The sequence below is a fragment of the Hipposideros armiger genome, unplaced genomic scaffold (assembly GCF_001890085.2).
Source record: "Hipposideros armiger isolate ML-2016 unplaced genomic scaffold, ASM189008v1 scaffold_183, whole genome shotgun sequence".
Taxonomy (NCBI): Eukaryota; Metazoa; Chordata; class Mammalia; order Chiroptera; family Hipposideridae; genus Hipposideros; species Hipposideros armiger.
In genome coordinates, this window is record NW_017731533.1 from 1,807,388 (window position 1) to 1,829,815 (window position 22,428).

Genomic DNA, 22,428 nt, shown 5'->3' on the forward strand with positions numbered 1-22,428 from the left:
GCCACATGGCACCTGGACTTGGAGCTGAACTAGCTACGCCCTCTATAACTAAGACTGAAGGACAACTTGGCTATTCCCCTTCCCCAATTCCCCAATTAAAACCAAAAAAAGGAATATTACACACATGTGTGTGTATATGTGAATATATACAAATGCCCACACAGATGTGCTTACATGCTATTTTTCTTTTCTAGATGAGGAAAAATTTGAGTATTAAAAATTATTGAATATTTTATGTAAATATGAATAAAACAGTAATGAATTTTATTTCATAAGTGATGCATATACTTTTATATTAACCTTTTATATTACCTAGTTCTCATTAGTGCTGAAACTTTGTACTGTGTATATTTATTTTTGTTCTTTCTTAAGTCTATTAACTATTAACAGTTTTGGTTTTGTATTTTAATTTTTTCTGTGGACTATTTTTATTTCGGAAAAATAAGAATGATTTTATTTAATTGAGAGAAATGCTTAGTTAATGACTTCATTTAGTGAACCACTACATGGAAGATATTTTCTGCATTTTGTTTGGCACTAATCAGTGATGCCAAAACTGCATAGCTTTCCCAAGCTTTGTATATATTTTTATATAGTACTAACAGTATCTCTTTAGAATCATGATGAAGACCAGTAATTTGGAGCTCATGTACAAAAGCAGCATGCACAGTTTTCACTTGGGATTTAAACATTAGCCATGAAGAGATTCCTGTATCATGGGCCTCCAGTGTACTGTATATTAGATAATCAGGCATCGCTTCATCTTACAACCTCTGTCATTATGTCCTGGGCAACCTGAGCAAAGTTTTTACGTGAAAGGTCATTGCTTGTCACCAATTTCATCACAGACAAGGCCAGGGTTATTTGTAATTTGCACTCTTAAAACAGAGCTATTACCTTGTGATCTGTTGAAGCTACAGGATTATTCCAATCTTGCTTTACCTCTGTGTTTTCCTCTTTAAATGTTACTTTGTTGTTGTTGTTGTTATTGATGCTGTTTTCTTTGAAAATATGCACTTCTCTCTGGGGTTACAGATTATGTCTTTCTTCATTTCTGTCTATGTTTTTCTGATTTGGTACTCTTGATACGTTATTCTAGTTCTGCCATAGGGATGAAAACCACAGCATTTAAACGTCAGGATTGTTGATCGGAGTTCTGTTCCCACAATTTACATTTTTATGAGCTCTTCATTGAAATCTTGAATCAGGTTATTTTTGATTCATGCCAAGTATAAAACTTTCCAGCTGAACTTACTTAGTTATTGCTTTAAGCTGGTCATGTATATACAATCTTCCTGGAAATCTGCGGCCCAATAAAGTTTCATCTTAAAGATAAGGGTGACTCTTTTTAATAACCTACCCTTTTGTATGCTTGGAAAAGAGAAATGGAGTAAAATACTAATGGCAAGCCCGAGGTTCACATTTCATCATAGTGAGCATAATAGTATGAAATGTGTCCGTTTGCTGATACCAAACTTATTCATTCATTTTAAGTTTTTAGATCCCATCTGATGATAATTTCATTGTTGGAGTTCATCAGGACCCAATAGATGCCCGCTGCTGATAAGGCCCAAGGCGAACAGTGTCAGGAAACACAGTTAGGGAAGCCAAAGCCCTTCAACTTTTTTTTTTCTCTTTCTTTCTCTGTCAGAATCAAATTTTCAGGCTTCTGGGAGAAACAACTTGAAAATACACCTGAAATTTCTACAAGACCTTGCATTTTCTTTTCACATCTCCACAAGCGGTGTGTCACAGAACAGCATGAGCTTACAAAGCGGGTTACTGAACCTTGCTGCAGCATGCCAGATCTTTCAAGACTGCTTGACACATGTATATAGCTTATTCTGAGTGGAAAGGAAAGGGAAAGGTGGCTGTTTTTGTGGGCGTAAAGGAAAACTGTGTAGTGTTTTCTTGCGTTGCTTTCCCTGGGTCCAGTGGCTTCTCGTGGGCTTCGCTTGGCTCCCTGTAAGTACGAGGACAGCTCAGTTTTCCGTTTGGCCAGCCTCATCAAGCGTGATGGAAAAGAAATGCCTGTCTTCTTTAATGTAGTTGATGCACACTTGGTTGATGCTTTGTTTGCATAAGCAGAGCTCACTCAGCGAAGTGTTTTCCTTGCTGAAGGCATCACTGATGTGTTATTTGACCGGTGGTGTGGAGCAGGTCTCTGAACACACATTTGTTCCAAAGAGTGTGGTTATAAACATCCACTAGTAGAGACTGGGGTATTGTAAAGCCTAATCTCTTCACACATTATTTTTGTATCGGGATATTTTTAATATGTTCACTGACTATGCCCATACACTTGGAAACTTTGGTCCTGTATGTTGCCGTATTATTGCTTACTGACAAATAAGATAATGTTGGCCAGGCAGAAAGAGAACAAAAGATAATGCTTTCTTTTTATTCACATAAAAGCCAGCCACAGGAGCCGTTCTTTAAGTAACAAGCCCCCATGTTATCATGCAGCTCTCCAAATGAATGCTAAGACTCTGTTATTTTAGAAAATTATTAACAAGTCAAAGCCTGCCATTGGCTTTCAACTCTAAAAGAAAATCAATAACTTGTTTTTCTGAGACACTCTTTGCTCAGAATTCGCCTGTTGCACAATGTTGCATAGCACCAAGAGGAACAGAGGTTAGCATAAACCAAAGGATTATTTCAGTATGTGCCACAGATGCTATGATAAACCATGGATGGGTGTTTGTAAAGTTAGAGGCTGCATTGTCTATTCTGAGCAGGGCTACTTTCGTTTCAAAAGGCCAGATCTAGAAGGTGAGCGCAAACCTGCCGGTGAGAAGCCGGAGCACCCTCAGGGCTTGATCTGAGCAGCACAGCGTACACATGATTTAGGCGAGAGGCAGCAACCAGCAGGCGACCTGCTGACCAAAAGTGCTTAGCCAGAAGGATCAAGTGTTTCTCTATAAGATATAATTAACCTGGTTAAAAATGCCATTTGTAATCACTAAGGCAAAATGTCTTATCTCATAACCAAATCAAGTAGCTATTAGCTCTCAGGTTTATTCTTTTTTTTTTTTTAAGATTTTTATTGGGGAACTGGGGGGAAGGGAACAGTGCTGGGGAATTGGGGGAAGGGGACCAGACAAGTTGCTGTCGTTTTGTTCTTCAGTCTAGTTGTGGAGGACGTTGCTTCACTGGCCTAAGTTGGCACCATCATTGCGCTCTTCCTGGGTGAGGCAGATCAGTCGCCGGCTTCTGGACGGCCGCTCACTGCGGCTGCTGGCCGCTCACGCCGGCTGCTGGCCGCTCACGCTGGCTGCTGGCTACACACGGTAGCCCATGGCAACCCACTGCCACAGGGACTGCAGCCTACGCCGTCGCCGGCGACTCACGGCAGCCCAGCTCCAGGTTGAGCTGTTGTTCAGCATCTTAGCTGTGGAGGGCAGTGTCACTGGCCCTCGTATGTGGGATCCGAACCGGGGCCCTCTGGCGTCCCAAGCCAGTTCTTAACCACGCGCCACTTGGCCGGACCTCAGGTTTATTCTTTTGATAAGCATTTCTATTCCCCAGTTGGCTACCTTCTGTGGACTGGAGGAGACCTATACATGGCTAACAGTGCCTCGTTTCAACTGGTCTTGGTTCAAAATTTAACTGTCATCCTTTAGGAAAAGGGGGATCAGCTTATATTGGATCCTACTGCTAGGCTAAAATAAATAACTACTGAAAACGTTCACCAGCATGGCTAACTTTCAAGTGTGCACTCATGAACTTTCCCACTTTTGTGGATTATTGTAGCAGATTTTTTATTTGTTTGTTTGGTATTGACTTCTAGTTTTCTGAGCAGCCCTCCTCCCCTCTATCTGCTATATATACAGGGATGCAAACTGGTATCTAATGTCAGTATTTGCCAACCCTCATTAGGAAGACTTAGAAAGGTTGACCTCTCAATTTCGAACCATTCTAAAGCTATAATAAAAAATCTAAGATGATTGAGTGTTTGGGGCTCATAGGAGCTATTACATGTCTCTTTTCTCAAACTTGAGAAAATTGCACTTGATTTTTTAAAAAATTCACAGAATTTGCAAAATGTCTCTAAGTCAGTCTATAAGAATCGATGTGATCACAGAATTCCTTTCTCATTAATTATTTTGCATTTTTCTCCTTCAGCCCAACTCCCGACCGTCGGCGCAGAGTGGCAGGCACTCGGTGTCTGTGGAGGTGCAGATGCAGCGGCAGCGGCAGGAGGAACGTGAGAGCTTCCAGCAGGCCCAGCGCCAGTACAGCTCTCTGCCCCGGTACAAGTGCTCACACCCTCCCAGCCCTTCCGCCAATACCCTCCTTCCAAAATTGCTTCTGCACCTCACATAAGGTGGTGAGAACAGAACTGCAAGTGGGTGCTGGGGGGCGTTGCTTAGCTTAGAGGCCATTTTACCGTGTGGCAAGAAAGGCGTTTCAGGAGATACCAACGTTTTCACCCGAAAGCTCCCTGAGAATGTAGTGGCATGTCCCATGAGTACTGGGCCTTAGGGATTGAACCTGGAGTATAGTATTGGATCTGCTGCCTCCCGTGTGGCCATGAACAAGACAGTTTTCTCATATGAAAAAATGGGAAGGTAACTCTTATTTTGCTCAGCTCATAGGGCAACTAGACTGACTGATCCTTTGTACATCTAGAGCTCTGTGGAAGGATAGAGGTGAACGCTCCATGCTCCATACTGAGGTGGGCTCCAACCTCCCGCTCTGGCTGCCGGCCCCACATTTACTGTGTTTGTCCTGGGAGAATCCCAGTGTCCCCACCTCATTAGCTGACAGCCAAGCCAGAGGGTTTATCTTCTGAGGTCATCACATGGAGGTACCTCTGTTCTGGGGTTGTCTGCCAAAGGCCTGAAAAGCGCTCAGTTGACTGAGCCCTAATACGTTAAATTGATGGCCAATTTTCCACCTCAGTATTTCCTCCATGCATAGTAAAAAATAAAAGTATTTAAAAACATTCAGCTTTCCACACTTCCCAAAACAAGTCACTCCTATAATCACAATTCCTACAGACGTTTGTTCTTCTGTTTCAAAACCAGGTGACAAAAACATTTTGGGTAGAAAAATATCCACTTACCATGTTTCTATCAACTGTTTTGAATTTGAGCAGAACAGTTTTGGGCTGGGGGCAGGGGAGGCAAACGCTTATCTGTGTAAACTTAACTGACCAAGATAAAAGTGATCTTGATTCAATTTCTCATAAAGGTGAGTCCCTTTAAATGTTAAATAGTCACTATAATAACCATGAGGGACTTGGCCACATTGACACCAGCCACCAAGGGAATGCAGATGTGAATGAAAATCTGTACCTGGATGAGAACCATTATTGTAGTAACTTGTTCATTCAGTTGTCCTTTTTCAGTTCCTAAAGCTGTATTTCCTTTGAGGAATAAATTGTTTTTTAAATAGAATTATTTTTCTTTTCACTAGGATAACAAACAGTTATTTAGCCCACTCTAAGGACGCGTCATTGACGTTTAGGTCTAGACAGGCCTCAGAGATCATCTCGTCTAATAAGGAAACAGCTCAGAAAGAATAAGCAACTTTCCCTAAAGTCACACAGCTAGGAGGTACTTCTGCCAGAATTCAAACCCAAACCTGCCCATGCCCTTTATAACCATTATTTTATATGGCTTATTGCTACCAAGAGCTTTTGCTCCCTGGTTTGGCATATTAACAGGTATAAGTGTCAAGTTCCCCTCTGTGCTCCACTGCCCTGAGCATTTGGAAGGAGGCCATGGTATGAATCAACCCAATGCATCAACTGCTGAACACTTCGAGGATTATGCGCTAAGGCTCTGTCTGTGTGAAGTCCCTTCCCCCAGCCTGTTGCCTGGCATTCCACCAGGAAGCCGAGTGTGGCAATGTGGCTGAATTGCCACGCTGGGTGTGGCCTGCTTCCACAGCCCCACAAGTGGCCCAAGCCCGTGTGAACGCCTCTGATAGGTTGTAGGATTATATTGTCTGTGCAGGAACCAGGATCTTAGTCTTTTTGGCAAACTGTTTGGTTTCATGTGTTTTAGTTGTATTTGAGAGTATTGATAAAAGATGGAGGAGAAATGTAATACATTGTATATAAGAAGAGGACTGAGTTGGGAGATGCACAGGACTCAGGAAGGGAAGTTGGAGAGACAGTGTTGGGAGGGCCTGGGGAGGCAGACGGCCTGCAGGAGAGAGACTGTAGGGTCCCAGTCCTCAGGAAAAGGACAAAGATCGATGCGGTGCTTCCATTGAATTTCTCCTGGTCACATTGCATAGTAGCCCAGTGTTCCAGATGGATCCTTTCGTCCTGGCATTCCTCTCCCCTTATTCACTCTCCACCCCTCCTTTTCCGACCTCCTCTCTGCTCCCCTTGCTTTCTCTCCCGCTCTCTTCTGAAGCACGTGATAGGAGGGCCTGTATTTCCATGGAGAGGGGGGGGGTTGCTGCTATTGGTATTACTACTATCATTTAGTATTTCCCTAAATAACTAAAACTTTCCCTCTACGTATTGGTGACTCCCTTATTATTAGCCATTTTATTCCGTGTAGATATACGGAAAGCCCCAAGCGAAAGAGTTGTGTTAAGTTTAGGCAAGTGGGGCTGGTAGGCCTCTACGTCATGTTCTCTTCTGTTAGAGAATAATTTCTCAGTGTGAACCTTTATATGTGTGAGGAAGATTAGGAATGTGAAGCCTTGTACCCAGCTTGGTTCCTAGCCGAACGGCACCACTCAGCAGCAGGCTGCGTGCAGAAACCTGACGGAAGGTAAAGAAATCAAACAGGAGGTCAGAGGGGGACTGCAACCGCCTGCATGTGCATGAGTCCAATCCAAGTTTCTGACATGTGATATTCTTCAAAGACACTTGACCTCTGCTTTTCAGATGTTGACAATTAGCAGAGTTTTGTCTAAACAAGTTGGTATGGCATTTGATACCAAAAAGATTTCACACACAAAAATAGTTCAGTTGCCAAGTGGAGCATAAAATAAAACAAATGGTCAAGAGTTTGTATCAGTCGTACTAGATAAGATGGTTTGAATTAGAGGGATGTGTGTGAGCCAGAGCAGTTTGTGAATTCTAACTGTAATTAAGGAGAACTATAGGCAGAATTCAAGTTTCATTTTGAAATGTCAATAAGAAACATTAGCCAGGTGGTTACACTAGTTCTGAAGGAAAGAGGACCTGAGTGGCCTCACAATTCTCCGTCAGACTGGGATTTCTATTTTTATTTTTTAAATTCTGAAATGAGTTTTCTTTTTCACTTTCTTATTTTAAATCTTTTTTTTCCCCTAAATTAGTTCTTTTGTTTAGTATCCAAAAGGCAACTTTCAAACTAAGTAGAAGCATGTTCAGTCATAGCCACTGACAGGCTCTTTTGAGATCTTTTATTCAATATTTTTCTTTATTTTCTTTTTCTGCTGTCTCTCCGTTTCCCCTTCGTCTTTTCCTCTCTCTTGGTTTCATGCCTGGTGGCGTCTCCCTGCTTTGTACGCCTCACTTCCCAGCTGCATCTTCACACCCTGACGTGGTCTCCACACCAGGCCCATTTATTATGTCTCTGAGCTGCTTGTCAGCTTGTCAGCCTTGGTCTTTACATCTTGCTTCATCCTCCTGTGTCCTCCTCACCTCGATGGACAGCTGGCTGTCCTCAGGCATTGGGTCTTTGGTGTAAGCCTTCTACATGGTGATAGTCTATAGACCACTTTGGAGGTGGTTGTGATCACTGAGACAGTTATTGCCAGACCAGGGTATGTGCTTTCAGGGGATTCAGACATCTCCAGTGGACTCATTCCAAGACCAAAAATTCCTGTGTGTTGGTTATAAAGAAAGTCAGTGGAAAGAGACTGACATTTTCTTGCTACTGTTGTTGTCGTGACCTATGAGCAATCATGGGGCAGTCAAGAGCTTCCTTGTTGTCTCTGCAAAACTGTCTGTGGACTTGCCGTCACTTAGTGAGGGTTCTTCAATAATTCTCAGTGCCTTTCTCTCCTCCTTGTCTCTACACAACCCGTCTGACAAAGGAAGAGAAAGCTAATAGTTTTGTTTACTTTTCTTCTTCTATTAGAAAGATACCCCCAAAACCCAAAGCCTACACTTTGAAGGCTAAGTTAGGTTGTCTTCAGACTGCTCCTCCAACACCCAGTAGTCAACCATTTACTCTGTGCCACACTTTTCTAAATGTTTTACATGTGTTACTTCATTGATTTCTCCCTCACAACCCGATGAGGGTAGATATTATGCCTATTTCACAGAGGAGGCAAATTGGGCCCAGAGAGCATAACCTTCCAGCATCACACAGCTGGCAAGTGGCAGACCCAGGATTTGAATCTTTGCCTGATCCTAAGCCACTCTCCCACTATGCCCAGTGCCTGGGTAACTAGTTTTCTAGTGTAGAAAGCTCTTGTTGTCTGCTGTCTTTTTGTGTTTCTCTGTGATCTGCTCATTTCTTGTCTCTTAATCAAGAGCTACTGATACCACTAGCTTTCTTAACCAAGGAACCGTGTGTGGGGGGACGGGGGGGGCAGGGGGGGCAGGTGCACATGTGTATGTACTTGTATCTAAGTGTATGTACTTTCCCACATGTCTTACTTCAAACCTCAGGGGCATCTGTTTCCTTCTGTCTATACTGATTACTTTGAAGAAAATTTTAGCTACAAGAAATTCTTTCTCCCACATCATCATAATGTCCGTTCCTAACACACCTTTAGTGAATTCTCAGTGTGTTGAAGTTTAGAAAGACTTAAACTGTCTTCCTGGAATGTTTCAAAATTAAGCTGAGAGTACATGGTTTCCATAGAGCAAAGCCTCAGGCTTTACCGAGTTGGGGAATGGGGGATGGAGAGGGCTAGTGGTTCTCAGTAGGCCAGGGATGAAAAAGAGGGGACATGTCCACAGCCTGTTTCTGGTTATCTTTAAATTGATAACTAACTCATGAAGGAATCCCACTTTTGTTGCTGTAATGTCAGTAACAAGTTCATTGTTTTAATTAAAGTTTCATGATTAATGTCAAATCCCTGGTTCCATGCTGGCACTTTCCATCATTCCTGTCTCTGGGCAGATTAATTTATGACTTTTTAAGTGAAGATAATCAGTGCTTTAGGCAAATAAACTATTCCATCAAATGTAAGGATTCTTGCCTGGGCTGATTGTAGAAACAGCCTGATTCCCATTAAAAGAAAACCAGATAGATACACTGCGGACTGCTCAATTAATCATAGTCATATCCAGAGATGATGCTGGACATTTATTCATTTTCCTTATTGAAAATATCCCTGACTACATTTTAGGCCATATGGAAAATGGGCAGATTTCACCCCAAACCATATTGATGGCGCTTCCGAATGTCAAAGCTGCAAATTACTTCATTCCTATGGGAGACCCAGTGACTGCATAGACCCTGTTTTCCCTCTGCAGGAGTCCTTGTGAACATCCTTTCATGTTGTGTGTGTTGATGCGAAAGGCTGAGCAATACATACTGTCGCCAAATGATTTTCTTATTGATAAATGGAGCAATATATTTTGTTTTATTACTCAATTCTCTCTCCCTCTCTTCCCTTTTCAGGGCTAAAAATTAGGGCATGTCTTCCTTTCTGGCACAAAATTGGTTTCCTTTATCATAGCCAATCTTATTGTAAATTCATAACAGTATCTAGAGACTTGATAGTAAATTAAAGATGTTTCAAAACAATAATGTTTCCTGAAAATGATGTGCAACTGTATTGCACAAGTGATAAGAATTGGAAATTACTATACAACTCTGATTTATGCCCTATCCTGTGGTGAGCAAAGTGATGTTAGTAGGTTATCCTGGCCTTTGGTCAAGTTAGAGCATGCAGGAAAATGGTGCTTACTCTCTAGATGTCCCGGCTCTGTAGTCTTGATGAGCCTGTATTCTGAGGAGTGACAGCTGCTGATACGCACAACTCAAAAGCTGGGCCTTTAAGGACTGCCTGTTACATTTTTAATCATAAAGGAGTCTAGACTTAAATCTTTCATGGCGGAACTCATATTGTCATCCATTACATGTGCTTCCTATTAGCTAGCATCTCTGGCATTATGGTGGCAACTGTGTACAATATTTGTTTTGCTTGTTTAGAGATGAATTGTAACGTTGTACAGCGAGCAAATATTGCTGGGGTAGAAACTGCCAAACCTCTAATCCCCTATACAGCATCGTGCCAATGTGTCTAAATTACAGGAGATGTATGGTACCGTAAGCAGAACAGACAGTACCTACCCAGACAAAGAAGGAGGACCGTATTTCCGATAACTGACTCTGTTAGTTCTCTCTCGTTTAGCCCTTGTTTGTTCACTGGTCTAAGACTTGAGCTTACTGAGGGCAGCCATGTTTTCATCCTCCACCCCCATCACAGAGTCTGGCGCATGAGTAGACCACAGTAATACGTGCTGAAATATTGAAATGCATATTGCCCCTCCCCTCTCCCCCCTTCGCTCCTTTCCTCCTCTTTTTCTCTCTCCCCTTCTCCGGCCCTCGCACTAACCTGTGGACTTTGCTTTCTAGGCAAAGTAGGAAAAACGCCAGCTCTGTGTCCCAGGATTCTTGGGAGCAGAACTACTCCCCTGGGGAAGGCTTCCAGAGTGCCAAGGAGAACCCCAGGTACTCCAGCTACCAAGGCTCGAGGAACGGCTACCTGGGTGGGCATGGCTTTAATGCCAGGGTGATGCTCGAGACCCAGGAGCTCCTCCGCCAGGAACAGAGGCGGAAAGAGCAACAGATGAAGAAGCAGCTCCCTCCCCCCGAGGGGCTCAGCAACTATGACTCATATAAGAAAGTCCAGGACCCCAGTTACACGCCTCCCAAGGGGCCCTTCCGACAGGACGTGCCCCCTTCCCCTTCTCAGGTTGCTAGGCTGAACAGACTCCAGACCCCTGAGAAAGGGAGGCCCTTCTACTCCTGAGCAAGAGAAGAGCGAATGCTTCGTGTCATGCAATAAAGGACATTTTCCTATGAAGACTTGTATTTTGGGAGTTTTTTGAAAAACCTCAAGGGTACCATGGAAAATTTCTGTTGTTGGTATCAGTGCCTTTAAGCGGTATGGGCAAAGAAATGGAAGGCCTTAATGTCTTTGCCAATATATGTCTCAAGTATTTCATGGAAGGATTTCACACCATCTGACAATCACCTGCTCGAAGCATTCATAGGCTTGGCATCTTTCTGGAGGACCAGGAATTCTTGGCCCAACTCAGGAGATGTTCATGGCTTTGTGTTACAGCCCCATACAACCAGAGGTGACAGGTTACCTTGAAGCTAAGATCCTGTTGATTCCTCTTTTTTTCCCTTTAAGTTTTATGAGAAGATGTGAGGCGACATCTCAGTCTCTGGTGGATGAAAGGGGGTGACATACACCAGAAGCTGGGGCTTTCTGGTACTTCACAGCCCAGTCATTTATGGTTCCTTTATAATCGGTATGGTTTTCCCTTTTCTTTCTCAGCTCCTTGTAACAGGAAATTTCCTTCATGCTATTAAGAAGCTAAGCCATATTCCAACGCTGTCTGGTTGTCATGGGGGTCCTTTTGTAACTGCCTTATAACTCAACATTACCAATAAAGTGATCATTCTAATCTGAGTTTATGAATATACTTGTTCAGTCATGCTCCTAACATGTGTGGAGTCACCACAGCTCTGCGTAGGGAACGTGGGAGACGGGAGGCACCCCTGGTGGGGAAGGACTGGGCCTGCCCATCAGCCGTGTGTATATCATGATGTGGGAGGTGGTTCTAAGAAAAGAAGTCTCCCAGGATAAGCTTCTGGCTCAGTACATCCCCATAATTATTTTAATTAGTTTTTGATTGACAGTTTGGCAGGAAGGGCATAGAGTGGGACAAAGATAAGTCAGACAGTCGTTCAGGGATTCTAAAAACTCATCTGCTTTTTACCGTTTTGAAAATCGGTTGGGATTGACGTGTATCTAGTGCATCTACGTGCTGTATCTCTGCCTGGCGATACCATCCATGCTACTAAATAATTCTACCATGAAACAGAAGAGACAAATAAGGGGAAAACCGTTACACATCACAAAGAGAATATTGTGGTGTCCCCAAACAGTGGTAACATGTCACTATTTTCATGTGCATGTGGGTCACGGGGACCTCAATTGCTCCCATGTTTTCATCTGTTGGTCTCAATATCATGTGCTGTAAACCATGGCTGGGTTGCTAAAGTGCCTGCAAATCCCTGTGTGAAAAAAGCTTGAGACGAAAGCTCAGCATACCATGTATTAACAAAAACAGAAAAGAAAAAAAAAGACATGTACTGATATGCCTATTTTTTTTTACTGGCACATTGTATTTTTGTGTCCACTTGTTTTTAGAAATATGTGAAGTGTCCATACACGTACCTATGTCCCTTTTGCATTTCTGTGTAATGGTTCTATTTGTTTATAACGTGCGGCGATATTTCAATGGCATTACCAATGTAAGCGTGGTGACCTTGAATGACAGTGGCTCTTTCTCACAGCCTTCCCTGAGCTGTGAGAAACAGCTTTTTCTGTACATATGAGACTTCTAATAAAAGGCATATTTCTTCCGGTTGTTTGTGGTATTTGTAGTATTCCTGTGGAAACTCTCCTAGCTGAGGTTTGGGTTTTTTTTTTTAAGTATATTAACAGATGTGGTTTTTTTCATATTTAGCAAAGTTGAAAGTTTCCTCATATCTGTTCTGTGTGCAGAAGCGGAAATGGGTGATTGATTGCTTATTTGAACACCTGAGGAGAGAGGGGACAGGAAAGAAAGAAGGACCTACTTAATGAGTCCACTGGAAAACCCATGCTGCCAAAAGAAGGGAACGGGGAATTCTGAATCGAAGAAGCCAATACACTAGAGCATACTGAATAGAGGAAAAATTAGAAAAGTACATAAATATTTTTATTATTGCCCTTTCACCCCTTTGGATCATTTCAGCAAGCCACATGTTTTTATTTGAGTCCTAGCCTTGTGTACAGTGAGCCCAGGGAAATGTCCAAATTCTGGTCCACTTCCAATACTAACCTGGTTCTGATTTCCCAGATTGTGACATAAGGCTTTGCTAATTCTTTCAGAGGGATGCTCATTAATATTTGTATGGTACTTTGATGGCATGAAGGGCAGTACATCGTAGGTATGTCTTGCACACAGGTATAGGTGTGGTCCCCATCCAAACGGCAAGATTTGCGAAGAAAATACCCTCCATGCTGAGTGCCTGGCATCCGTTGGTTGGTATAGCAGCCCTCATCCTGTCACTCAATCCAAATTCTATGACCTCAGGACTCCTAACGAGAGGTGTGGAGCAAGCCAAGGAAATAACACGTCTTTGGTTCTTAGATGAATGCAAGGTGTAGGAACGGAGAAAAAGAAGATGGACAGCTTTGTTAATTTTCTCACTGACCAGGAGGCCCATAGCAAATGCCAAAATTCAGAGGTTATTTATCTCAACTGACAGAAGTAGAGCAGGAGAGGTAATATTGAATATTGCGGGGACCCAAATCACAGAAGGATTTGTAGATTAAAACTGACAACCTGAGCTGCACTGAGAAGTAGGAACAGAGATGGGTCAGCATAAAAGTGAGAATAGGCTCCCCGAAGCAATCTTGTCAAAATGGACTGACCCCTGGCTCCAGCACACTTCACAAGAACTTGCACGGATCGTGGGAAGAGAGTGTTTACGGAAGACCCAGGCCACACATGGTCTGCCATCCACATGCTCTGCTCCAATCAGGGAGACATCCCAAGTCACTAAACAGGGGCAGGCAGCAACCCCAGAGGCCACACTCAGATGAGGATGGCAGTGGAGTAATTCAACTGTCCCTCAGCAAAGATGGTCCCCCTATTACATTATCACCACTCGTAGTCCATTAAGGCTATATATAGCCTTATAAAGGTTTCTGTGGAAATGTAAATTATAAAGATAATATTGTATGACATCTATATTATATGTAATGTAAGCACCACCGCCCACCCCCTCTCCCTGTGGGCAGTTAGACCACTGACCACTTAGAGGTCAAAGCACTGACAACTGCCCGGGCTGTCCCACAAACAGGAAGGAGTATGGGACCTGGGCTGCTCAGGTTTTCTGCCAAGGAAATCAAATCCATCACATCAGAGACAATAAACCACATGAATCTTCTGCTTCTGAGTGGGAGAAATTCGCTATATTGGAAACCCTTTATGTAAAGGGGCAGAAAATAGGCAAACAGAGCTGACCATGTGCTTGGTGATTGTCCGCCACCGTATGTCTGAAAATGAAGCCAAAGAAAGAGACCAGGGATCACTGAGAGTTCTCTGTCCATGTCATTGCTTGTGATTTACCCAGATACGATGGTCATCTTTGGGACTGCTGCCCTTCACTGTTTTTTTTTTTTTATTAGAGAGCACATTTGTATCTATCTATATAAAACAGGCATATGCAGCATATTTCTATAATTCTATAGAAATTATATTCCTCTGGCTTAATGTGTTCCTCATTTCATCCTATGCGTCCTTAAAACCCAGGTCTTGCCCCCAGTCAGCACTAACCTAAGATGAAGCAGATAGTATAATATATTGTTTCTGGCTTTGTTAGTCATGGAAGAGCAAGTCACAGGTTCAAATACCTCTAAGTATAGTCCATTATGGATGTCCTTCTTTGGCTAGCATAGACTCCCATCAATTTAAATGCCTTTTTAACAGTCAGTTCTTTTTTTTTTTTTTCCCCCACAAAGATTACTCTGATGATGACATGTCAGGTAGGGAGATAATCTTCTTTTCTTACTTCAGAGACAGGATATCTTAATAAGGCAGCTAATAAGAACATTCACAGGTCAGAAATGAGAGTGACTGAGATGCTTTAATGGAAAACCACCTTCAGCTCTGAGTAATGATCAGATCACAAGGCTGCTTGAATTAAATTGACTTTTTCTTTTTTTTTAAATTCATGGAAATTGAGGGTTGTAAATCTGAGCCTAAGCTTTTTTTTTTTTTTGAACAAGAAACTGATATTTTACACTTTAGATCTCCTGGGGAAAAACAGGAGGTTGTCAGTGCACTCCACATGGAAGGGGCTTATTTTCCATTACATGGGTGCTTCCTTCCAAAACTCATCATCTTCCTAGCCAGCATCATTTCCCCTTCTTCTCCGTTCCCCTCAGCTTTCAAATCCCGTGCAGTACAGTAAAAACCAGTGGGTGTTCTGTATAAATGTAGCTTCTTTCGGTTAAACCTTATAGTATAGAATTTGATTTTTAAAGCATTCCGCTGTGGGTCCTATTGCTCAAACAGTCTTTGCTAAGGAGGAACTCACCTTTCCTCCCAGATTTTTCTTTTTTTTCTGAGTTCAGATTTAAATGATCACTTTTTCCTCCTTACTAATTTTTTTAAAGCAAGTGATCTGCGCCTTAGCCTGTCCCTCATCAGATGGATCTATTCCATACCGGACACAGGAGAAACGTGCAAGAAGGAAGAAGAAGCCCTCCCACCATGAGGCTGAGCAGTTACTCCTCGTTCATCTTTAGCACTTATTTGTTCGCAGGATCAATTAAATGTGTGAAGAGCACACTTCTCTGAATTGCTCAACTAACTGCTGAGTCACCTCGCACTGTTGTTGGCTTACAAAAGCCATTTGGAGTTTGTTCCCAGACACTGAGGATGTTGCACGATGATCTGACTCTCCTGGGGTGTCACCAGCCTTGGAAGATCAACGGCTGGAAGGTGGTGCTGGTGGCAGGAGCCTTCTGTGTCTGCAGCAGGATTGCTGCTTCACTGGGAGGCTCCTCCTGAAACTGAAGTTTGGCTTCCATGAGAGGTTTTATGATGCAAATATTTTAAGTACAACTTTGAAGATTTTGCCATTAAAAACAGTCTCACATGGCTCAGGGCCCAGCAGACTGCAAACTACAAGGGGGAAGAGTGCCATATATTGCTGGCAAGTGACAGAAAGGAAAGCAACACAAATTTCTCAACCAGTCATGACCTTGGCTAATGATCTAGTTTCAGGGTGAGGTGAATATCTGACTTGCTTTTATTCAGCTCTAGTTGTCAGCAGCAACATACTTATCACAGTTGTTTATGTTGGGATGAAATGGGTAAAAGTATCAGCCTTTCAAGCCAGAGACCAGTCAGATTAGGGCTCGCCAATGAATGTGGGGTATTTTGGAATAATGCAAACCTTTGAACTTGTCTCATGAAGCCTCAAAGGGAATGTGCCCTGCACATGCCCTGACTTGGAACTCCATTTCCAAACTTTCCTTAACTTTATCTGTTTGGCTTGCCTCCCATCTGAGGCCGAGGACTCCTGCTCTGGTCCAAGTAACCAAAGCTTTTCCACAAAGCCTGCAATCAGTGTGCCCAAGCTGCCGCTGGCTGATTTATTCATAGCGCACTTTACAATTTGCACAGTGTTCTCATCATTTCGTTTTGAACCCCTAAACCCTGTGAAGTGAAGCAGGTTAGAGAAATGATAGTCCAATTTTACACGTAAGGAAACTCCCAGAGTTGGTGACTTGCCAGTTGATGAGCAGTCCCATCAGAATGGGAAACCCATTGTCCCGTGTGCCCCCCCACCTCTGTGGTGTGAAGATTCTATCAAAAGAAAAGTTTTTCTTTTATAACAATTTTAAATTTTTTACTTGATGGTAATTTATTGGTAATATATAATTTATAAACAGTTATGAAATTTGAAAAGCCTTGGAAAATAAATTTTATTAATCAGTACTATTTATATCCACTAGAATATGTATATATTACATATATATAATATACATTATATGATATAAATATAATGGTTTGTTCACACTTGAGGCCCAATGTGTTTTAAATTTAAAATGCCTGTTGAACAAGGCTTCCATGTGGATTTGCAGACCCACTGGGTCCCTTGTTGGTAACCAGTGTTACATGCTGTAGATCCTTCGCTTCATTATTTAAACCTGTCACACCAGAAGGCATTCATTTCTAAGCCACGTTTTCATGTTGAGAAAGAGTCATATGTGATTGAAGACAATGAAATTTTTTAAAATGTATAAAATAAGGATCCGGAACGTGAGGAAAGTAGGACACAGTAGACGCAGAGTGGCCACAACAAAAAGCCAGTCGTAGCAGTTGAGTTTCTGTAGCAGATGCAAAAGAGACCCTAAATGCTAATACAAAATAGAAAAGATCACTAGGAGATTGTGAAACAATAACAACTTGCATTAAATCATCAGCTGTTTTCAGCACAGATGGGGAAAACCTGTTATAAAATGTTGTAAGACATTTGCAGCGGGTTTCAAGCTGAACATGCATTAAAAACATTCTTAAGCTTTTCACATTGGGAATAAAAATGTAAATCATTTTTCGTGAGGATTTTTTTTTCTTTACCTATCATTTTTCTTTGTATTTATTTTATTTTTGGTAAGGAGACGACATAGTAATAGCCAAGGGGAAATGATCCATTTACAGAGTTGGATAGATAAAATTTATCTTCAAAGATGCAGAATATTAATTATACATAGAAAGAAACTTTTAGCTCTGAGACATTCTCAGTGAAACGCATGACTTATTTCACTCAAGATCCTAATCAAACACAGTAACAGTATCTCAAAGGAAAACACTGGCAGTTGCTGAGCGTGTTTCAGAGCTGCGGGCAGAGTTTGGGCAGCTCACCAGGACTAGACAGCCCTCATGGGAAGCTCCCTGGGGTTGAAGGCCCCCTGCTTTGCTGAGAGGGTTGTGTCCACCCTCTGCAGGCAGAGGGGCGTCTCCTCCTTGCTCCTTTAAGTGGACTGCAGGGTCGCGAGGCAGGAGCCAGGAGCCGATGCTCCAAGGCCCTCCCCTCTGATCTCGGGCCCCTAGAGAAGGGATGTAGACAGTCACAGACTCAGTGTCTGCAAGAGCTGGCTGGCCTGAGGAAACGAGTTTCCAATAACTAATCCAGCTGCACAAGGCACTTCCCTTGGCTCCAGCTCTCTTTCCCGTAAGCCAGGAAATGTTCTCTCCATTCATTAGGGGATAGCTCATCAGGGACTTCTAATTTCTGATTGGTTACTTCATATACTCTGCTGGTATCTTCTTGCTGCCTATCTTCAGTCCTTTTAGGTTTCCCTCTGGATTAATTGAAAATCATGGATATCTTGTTTGTGTGATTTGTTCAAGGTTATTGTAAAGCCTTGAAGAGGCCAATATTGGTTTTTAAAGGCGTTGCCACTTTATATGACCTGAAATGTAGAATGTAGAGTCAGTTTAGAAAAAATAGTTATCTCATATTTGTTCATTCATTCATTCATTCATTCATTCATTCATCGTTCCCGCTGTATGACAGGTGCTCTACTAGATGCCGGGAATACTCCAATGAATAACTCAGTGTTAGTTGAATGGGGAGTTGCTACATAACAGTCAGAGGGTGATACTTAACCTGAAGAAACTACGGTAGGGTTAGGAGATCGAAAATGAAAAGGCATGAAGGGACTGTTATTTCAAGTAGAGCAGACAGACATCACAGTTGAGCAGAGATCTGAAGGAGCAGAAGGAACCATGCGGCTATTTGAAGGAAAGCATGCCTGAGGAAGAAGCCGCGAGAGCAGGCACCTGAGGCGGCAGTGTGCCTGGTCCATTCAAAGAACAGTAAGGAGTCCAGGCTCAGCGTTTTGTCAGGTGAGGATGGCTGAAGAACTAACGAGCAAGCGAGTTCATTACGATAATGATCGAAGGTGGATAAGACCACATACGAGGGGGACCTAGAGGTCTTGGGCTTCTTCTGAGGTCTGAAGTCAAAAAGGGATGCAGAGCACAGTAAAGTTCTGTGGTCTCTGAGGGGCAAGTCAAAATGCAGTTCTAACCATTGCCTTCTTCTCAGATGCTGAGAGGCAGTCTTGCAAGGAGCATGGTGGGTCCCTTTGCCTAGGGGCAGACTGCTATGACTTCCTGCATCACAGCGGCTCAAGTTCCCAAACCCACTTCATGCCATGTGAGCCTGTGTCTTGACCATAGACATATTTCTATTCATTCATTCATGCATGCATTCATCCAGGAGCTAATATACACCAGACAATGTGCTGTCCCTGCACATGCAGTGGTGAACTAGAGACACTGATGTCCACATAAAAATTACAATCCAAAGGCAAAAGGAAACATTAACTGAACACTGATACAGGCATACCTTGCTTGATTGTGCTTTGTAGATATTGCTTCTTTTTTACAAGTTGAAGTCTTGTAACAACCCTATGTCAGCCAAATATATTTTTCCAACAGCGTTTGCTTACTTTGTGTCTCTGTGTCACATTGCGGTAATTCTCACAATAGTTCCAAATTTTTCATTATTATATTTGTTACGGTGATCTGTGATCAGTGATCTTTGACATCACTGTTAATTGTTTTGGGGCGCCACAAAGCACCCATTTAAGAGGGTGAACTTAACAGTTCATTGTTGTGTGTGCTCTGACTGCTCCACCGACTGGCCATTCTCTGTCTCTCTCCTCAGGCCTCCATATTCCCTGAGACACAACAATATTGATATTAGGCCAGTTAACAACCCTACGATGGCCTCTAAGTGTTCAAGTGAAAGGAAGAATTGCATGTCTCTCACTTTAAATCTAAAGCTGGAAATGATTAAGCTTAGTAAGAAAGGCATGTTAAAAGCCGAGATAGGCTGAAAGCTAGGCCCCTTGTGCCAAACAGTTAGCCAAGTTGTAAAAATAAAGCAGTGGCAAGGTTTGAGAGGATGAGTCCAATTTTGAAAGAAGTTCCACTGTGAGTAAAATGCTATCAAAGAGCATCATATGCTACAGGGAAATCGTTTGTGAAAGGAAGAGTCAATCAATGCAGCAGACTTCATTGTTTTTTTATTTTAAGAAATTGTCACAGCCACCCCAACCTTCAGCAACCACCATCCTGATCAGTCAGCACCACCAACATCAAAGCAAGACCCTCCACCAACAAAAAGATTATTACTCACTGAAGGCTCAGATGATGGCTAGCATTTTTTAGCAATATGGTATATTTTAATTAATTATACGTACATTTTTTTTAGACATAATGCTATTACACACTTAACAGACTATAGTATAGTGTAAACATCACTTTTATAAGCACTGGGAAACCAAAAATATTGTGTGACTCACTTTACTGTGATATTTGCTTTATCATGGTTGTCGGGCACTGAACCTGCCATATCTCTGAGGTATGCCAGTGGGTGTAGTCTGTTAAACTGTGACGAGTACTCTCAAAACAAAATTGCTGTGGGAGAATAACAGGAAGAGAAGGCACAATCAAGACGGGGTACAGTTAAAAGTTGTGAGGCATGACATGTAAGCTGAGACTTGAAGGATTCTGAAAGCCTAACAAGAATTTGACAATGTATCAAGAACCTAGAAATTTCATACCCTATGATCTGTCTCCTAGAATCTACCTAATGAAACAACCCAAAAAGTGGACAGAGAGTTATACCGAAAGTTGTTTTTTTAAAAAACAACAGTGTTTATTTTTTTAAAAATTGGATTTACACATGCAAAATTAGGGAAATGACTAAGTAAATTATGATATAAAATTGTACTAGTATGTTATCGATTATTAAAATTAATGTTTATAAATTCACTTCATCAACATGGAAATATAATCACAATATGATGTTCAAGAAAAAAAGTGGGCTATCAAATTGTGCTGACTTCCTGAATGACTGCATATGTATACGAATTAGAAAAGATCACACACATATATATGTGATATACAATAATACCTTGGTTTGCGAGCATAATTTGTTCTGGAAACAAACTACTCATATTGCAAGACATTGCTTGTTTACCAAGTTAAAATGTATAAGAAATGTTTGCTCATCTTGTGGAACACTCGCAAACCAAGTTACTCGCAATCCAAGGTTTTACTGTATATGTGTTAAATATATATATATATATATATATATATATATAGAGAGAGAGAGAGAGAGAGAGAGAGAGAGAGAGAGAAGAAATGCCACCAAAAGTAAGAGTTATTGTTGAGTGTTTGGACTAGGGACTAGAATATGTATTTACTTATCTGTATCTCCATTAAAATAAAGACAGTCACTTTATTAAAAAAAAAAAAAGTGACAGTGAACCAGGACAGACATTTTTGAGAAATGAGGAGGAGTGATACAATGGGATCGGTAATTAGATGGTTGCAGTGGGTGACAGAGTCTGTGGCGTGAGACTCAGTGATGAGGAGAGTTTGATGAGAGGAGAAAGGCCTGGAGCTGTAGTAGGATAAAGAAAGATGTCTACCCTGGCCCTAGGTGTAGGCTCAGAATCATGAGGAACATGGCAGGAAAAACAGCTACGCAGGCTATAGGGAAGCCACGTCCTCAGAGACCTGGGTTCAGAGGTGAGGCTGCGAATATGGAGGCTTTGCTATGGCGAATCGGAAGCCACGTCCTCAGAGACCTGGGTTCAGAGGTGAGGCTGAGAATACGGAGGCTTTGCTGTGGTGAATCCTGAAGCACTGGGGAGGGGTTCTAACTTGGGAACAGCTGAACTAAGAACGAAGTAGAGGATGCACAGAATTTTATACGGGGTAGTGTGTGAAGGAAGAGGGGTGCCCTTGGAATCTGGGGCTACTTGTGGTGACTGCCATAGACAGGAAAAATGGGAGGCAAGGCCATGATACAGGGGTGTAGGGAGGAGTCTGTGGCGCTCTCTTAACTCCTGTTAATGGAGGCAAAGAGATCTGGGGGAGCTACATCATACTCTAAGCCTGGGCCCTTCTGTTTGACTCCCATTGAAGGGACGAAGGCCTGGAGGCATGGCCTTCACACCAGGACACTGGGCTCACTTTTGACTCTTTTGTGGGGTGTTCCCAGGGCTCCCTCATGCCCCTAGTGGATTGATCTGAGGGTGTCTGGGGAAACCAGCCTGAGGAACAAGCAAGGAACAGATAGGATAAGAGAAACATTTTAGGACAATTAACTGCACGGCATATGCAGGTAGAATGGACAGGAAGATTAGCTAAAAGATGGGAAGCCATACAGTATCAATAATTGCAGAAACCCAAAGAAATGCAACTGAGTTTCTTGGCGGGCACCTTGGTTTATCTTGAGATTTAATGAATTACCTGCCCAAGCCATTTGGTGGTGGTGATGGCATGTGTCCACTTTGCCTTGGGTATATCGACATGATCCTCTCTGAGTAAAATACTGTGTGTATCAGTCTGGGTCTCTGAGATACAGACACCAAGATGAGATTGGCTGTACAATAGATTAATTACAGGGGGTACTGCTGAGGGTAGTAGGGATGGAGCCAGAGGAACCTGGAAGAGCCATCAGATCATGATGCAATTCTGACTGCTGCGAAGAAGAGAGGGAAGGAAGAAAGGCCACATACTAAAGTGAATCGAGGAAAATTTGATAAGGCCCCTGGGGAGTCCTTGAGCCAAAGTCACCCCTCAGAGCAGCACCGGAACAAGTCTACCTTAGTATCCTGCCGTACTGCTGGCTGGAGAAGGCCATGGAAATCACAGCCTTGATACAAAGATAAGGATGGATTTCA

General features: G+C 42.4%; 1 protein-coding gene across 1 annotated transcript in view; it reads left to right on the forward strand.

The window, feature by feature from the left end:
* The window catches only part of PARD3 (par-3 family cell polarity regulator), a 611,228-nt gene extending 598,709 nt beyond the window's left edge, over positions 1-12,519 (forward strand). The window contains exons 25-26 of the mRNA XM_019652604.1: positions 4,126-4,253; positions 10,494-12,519. Of these exons, the coding sequence (XP_019508149.1) occupies positions 4,126-4,253; positions 10,494-10,890 (525 nt within the window). The 3' untranslated portion in view covers positions 10,891-12,519. The remainder of the gene's footprint in view (positions 1-4,125; positions 4,254-10,493) is intronic.
* The last annotated feature ends 9,909 nt before the right edge of the window (positions 12,520-22,428 follow it).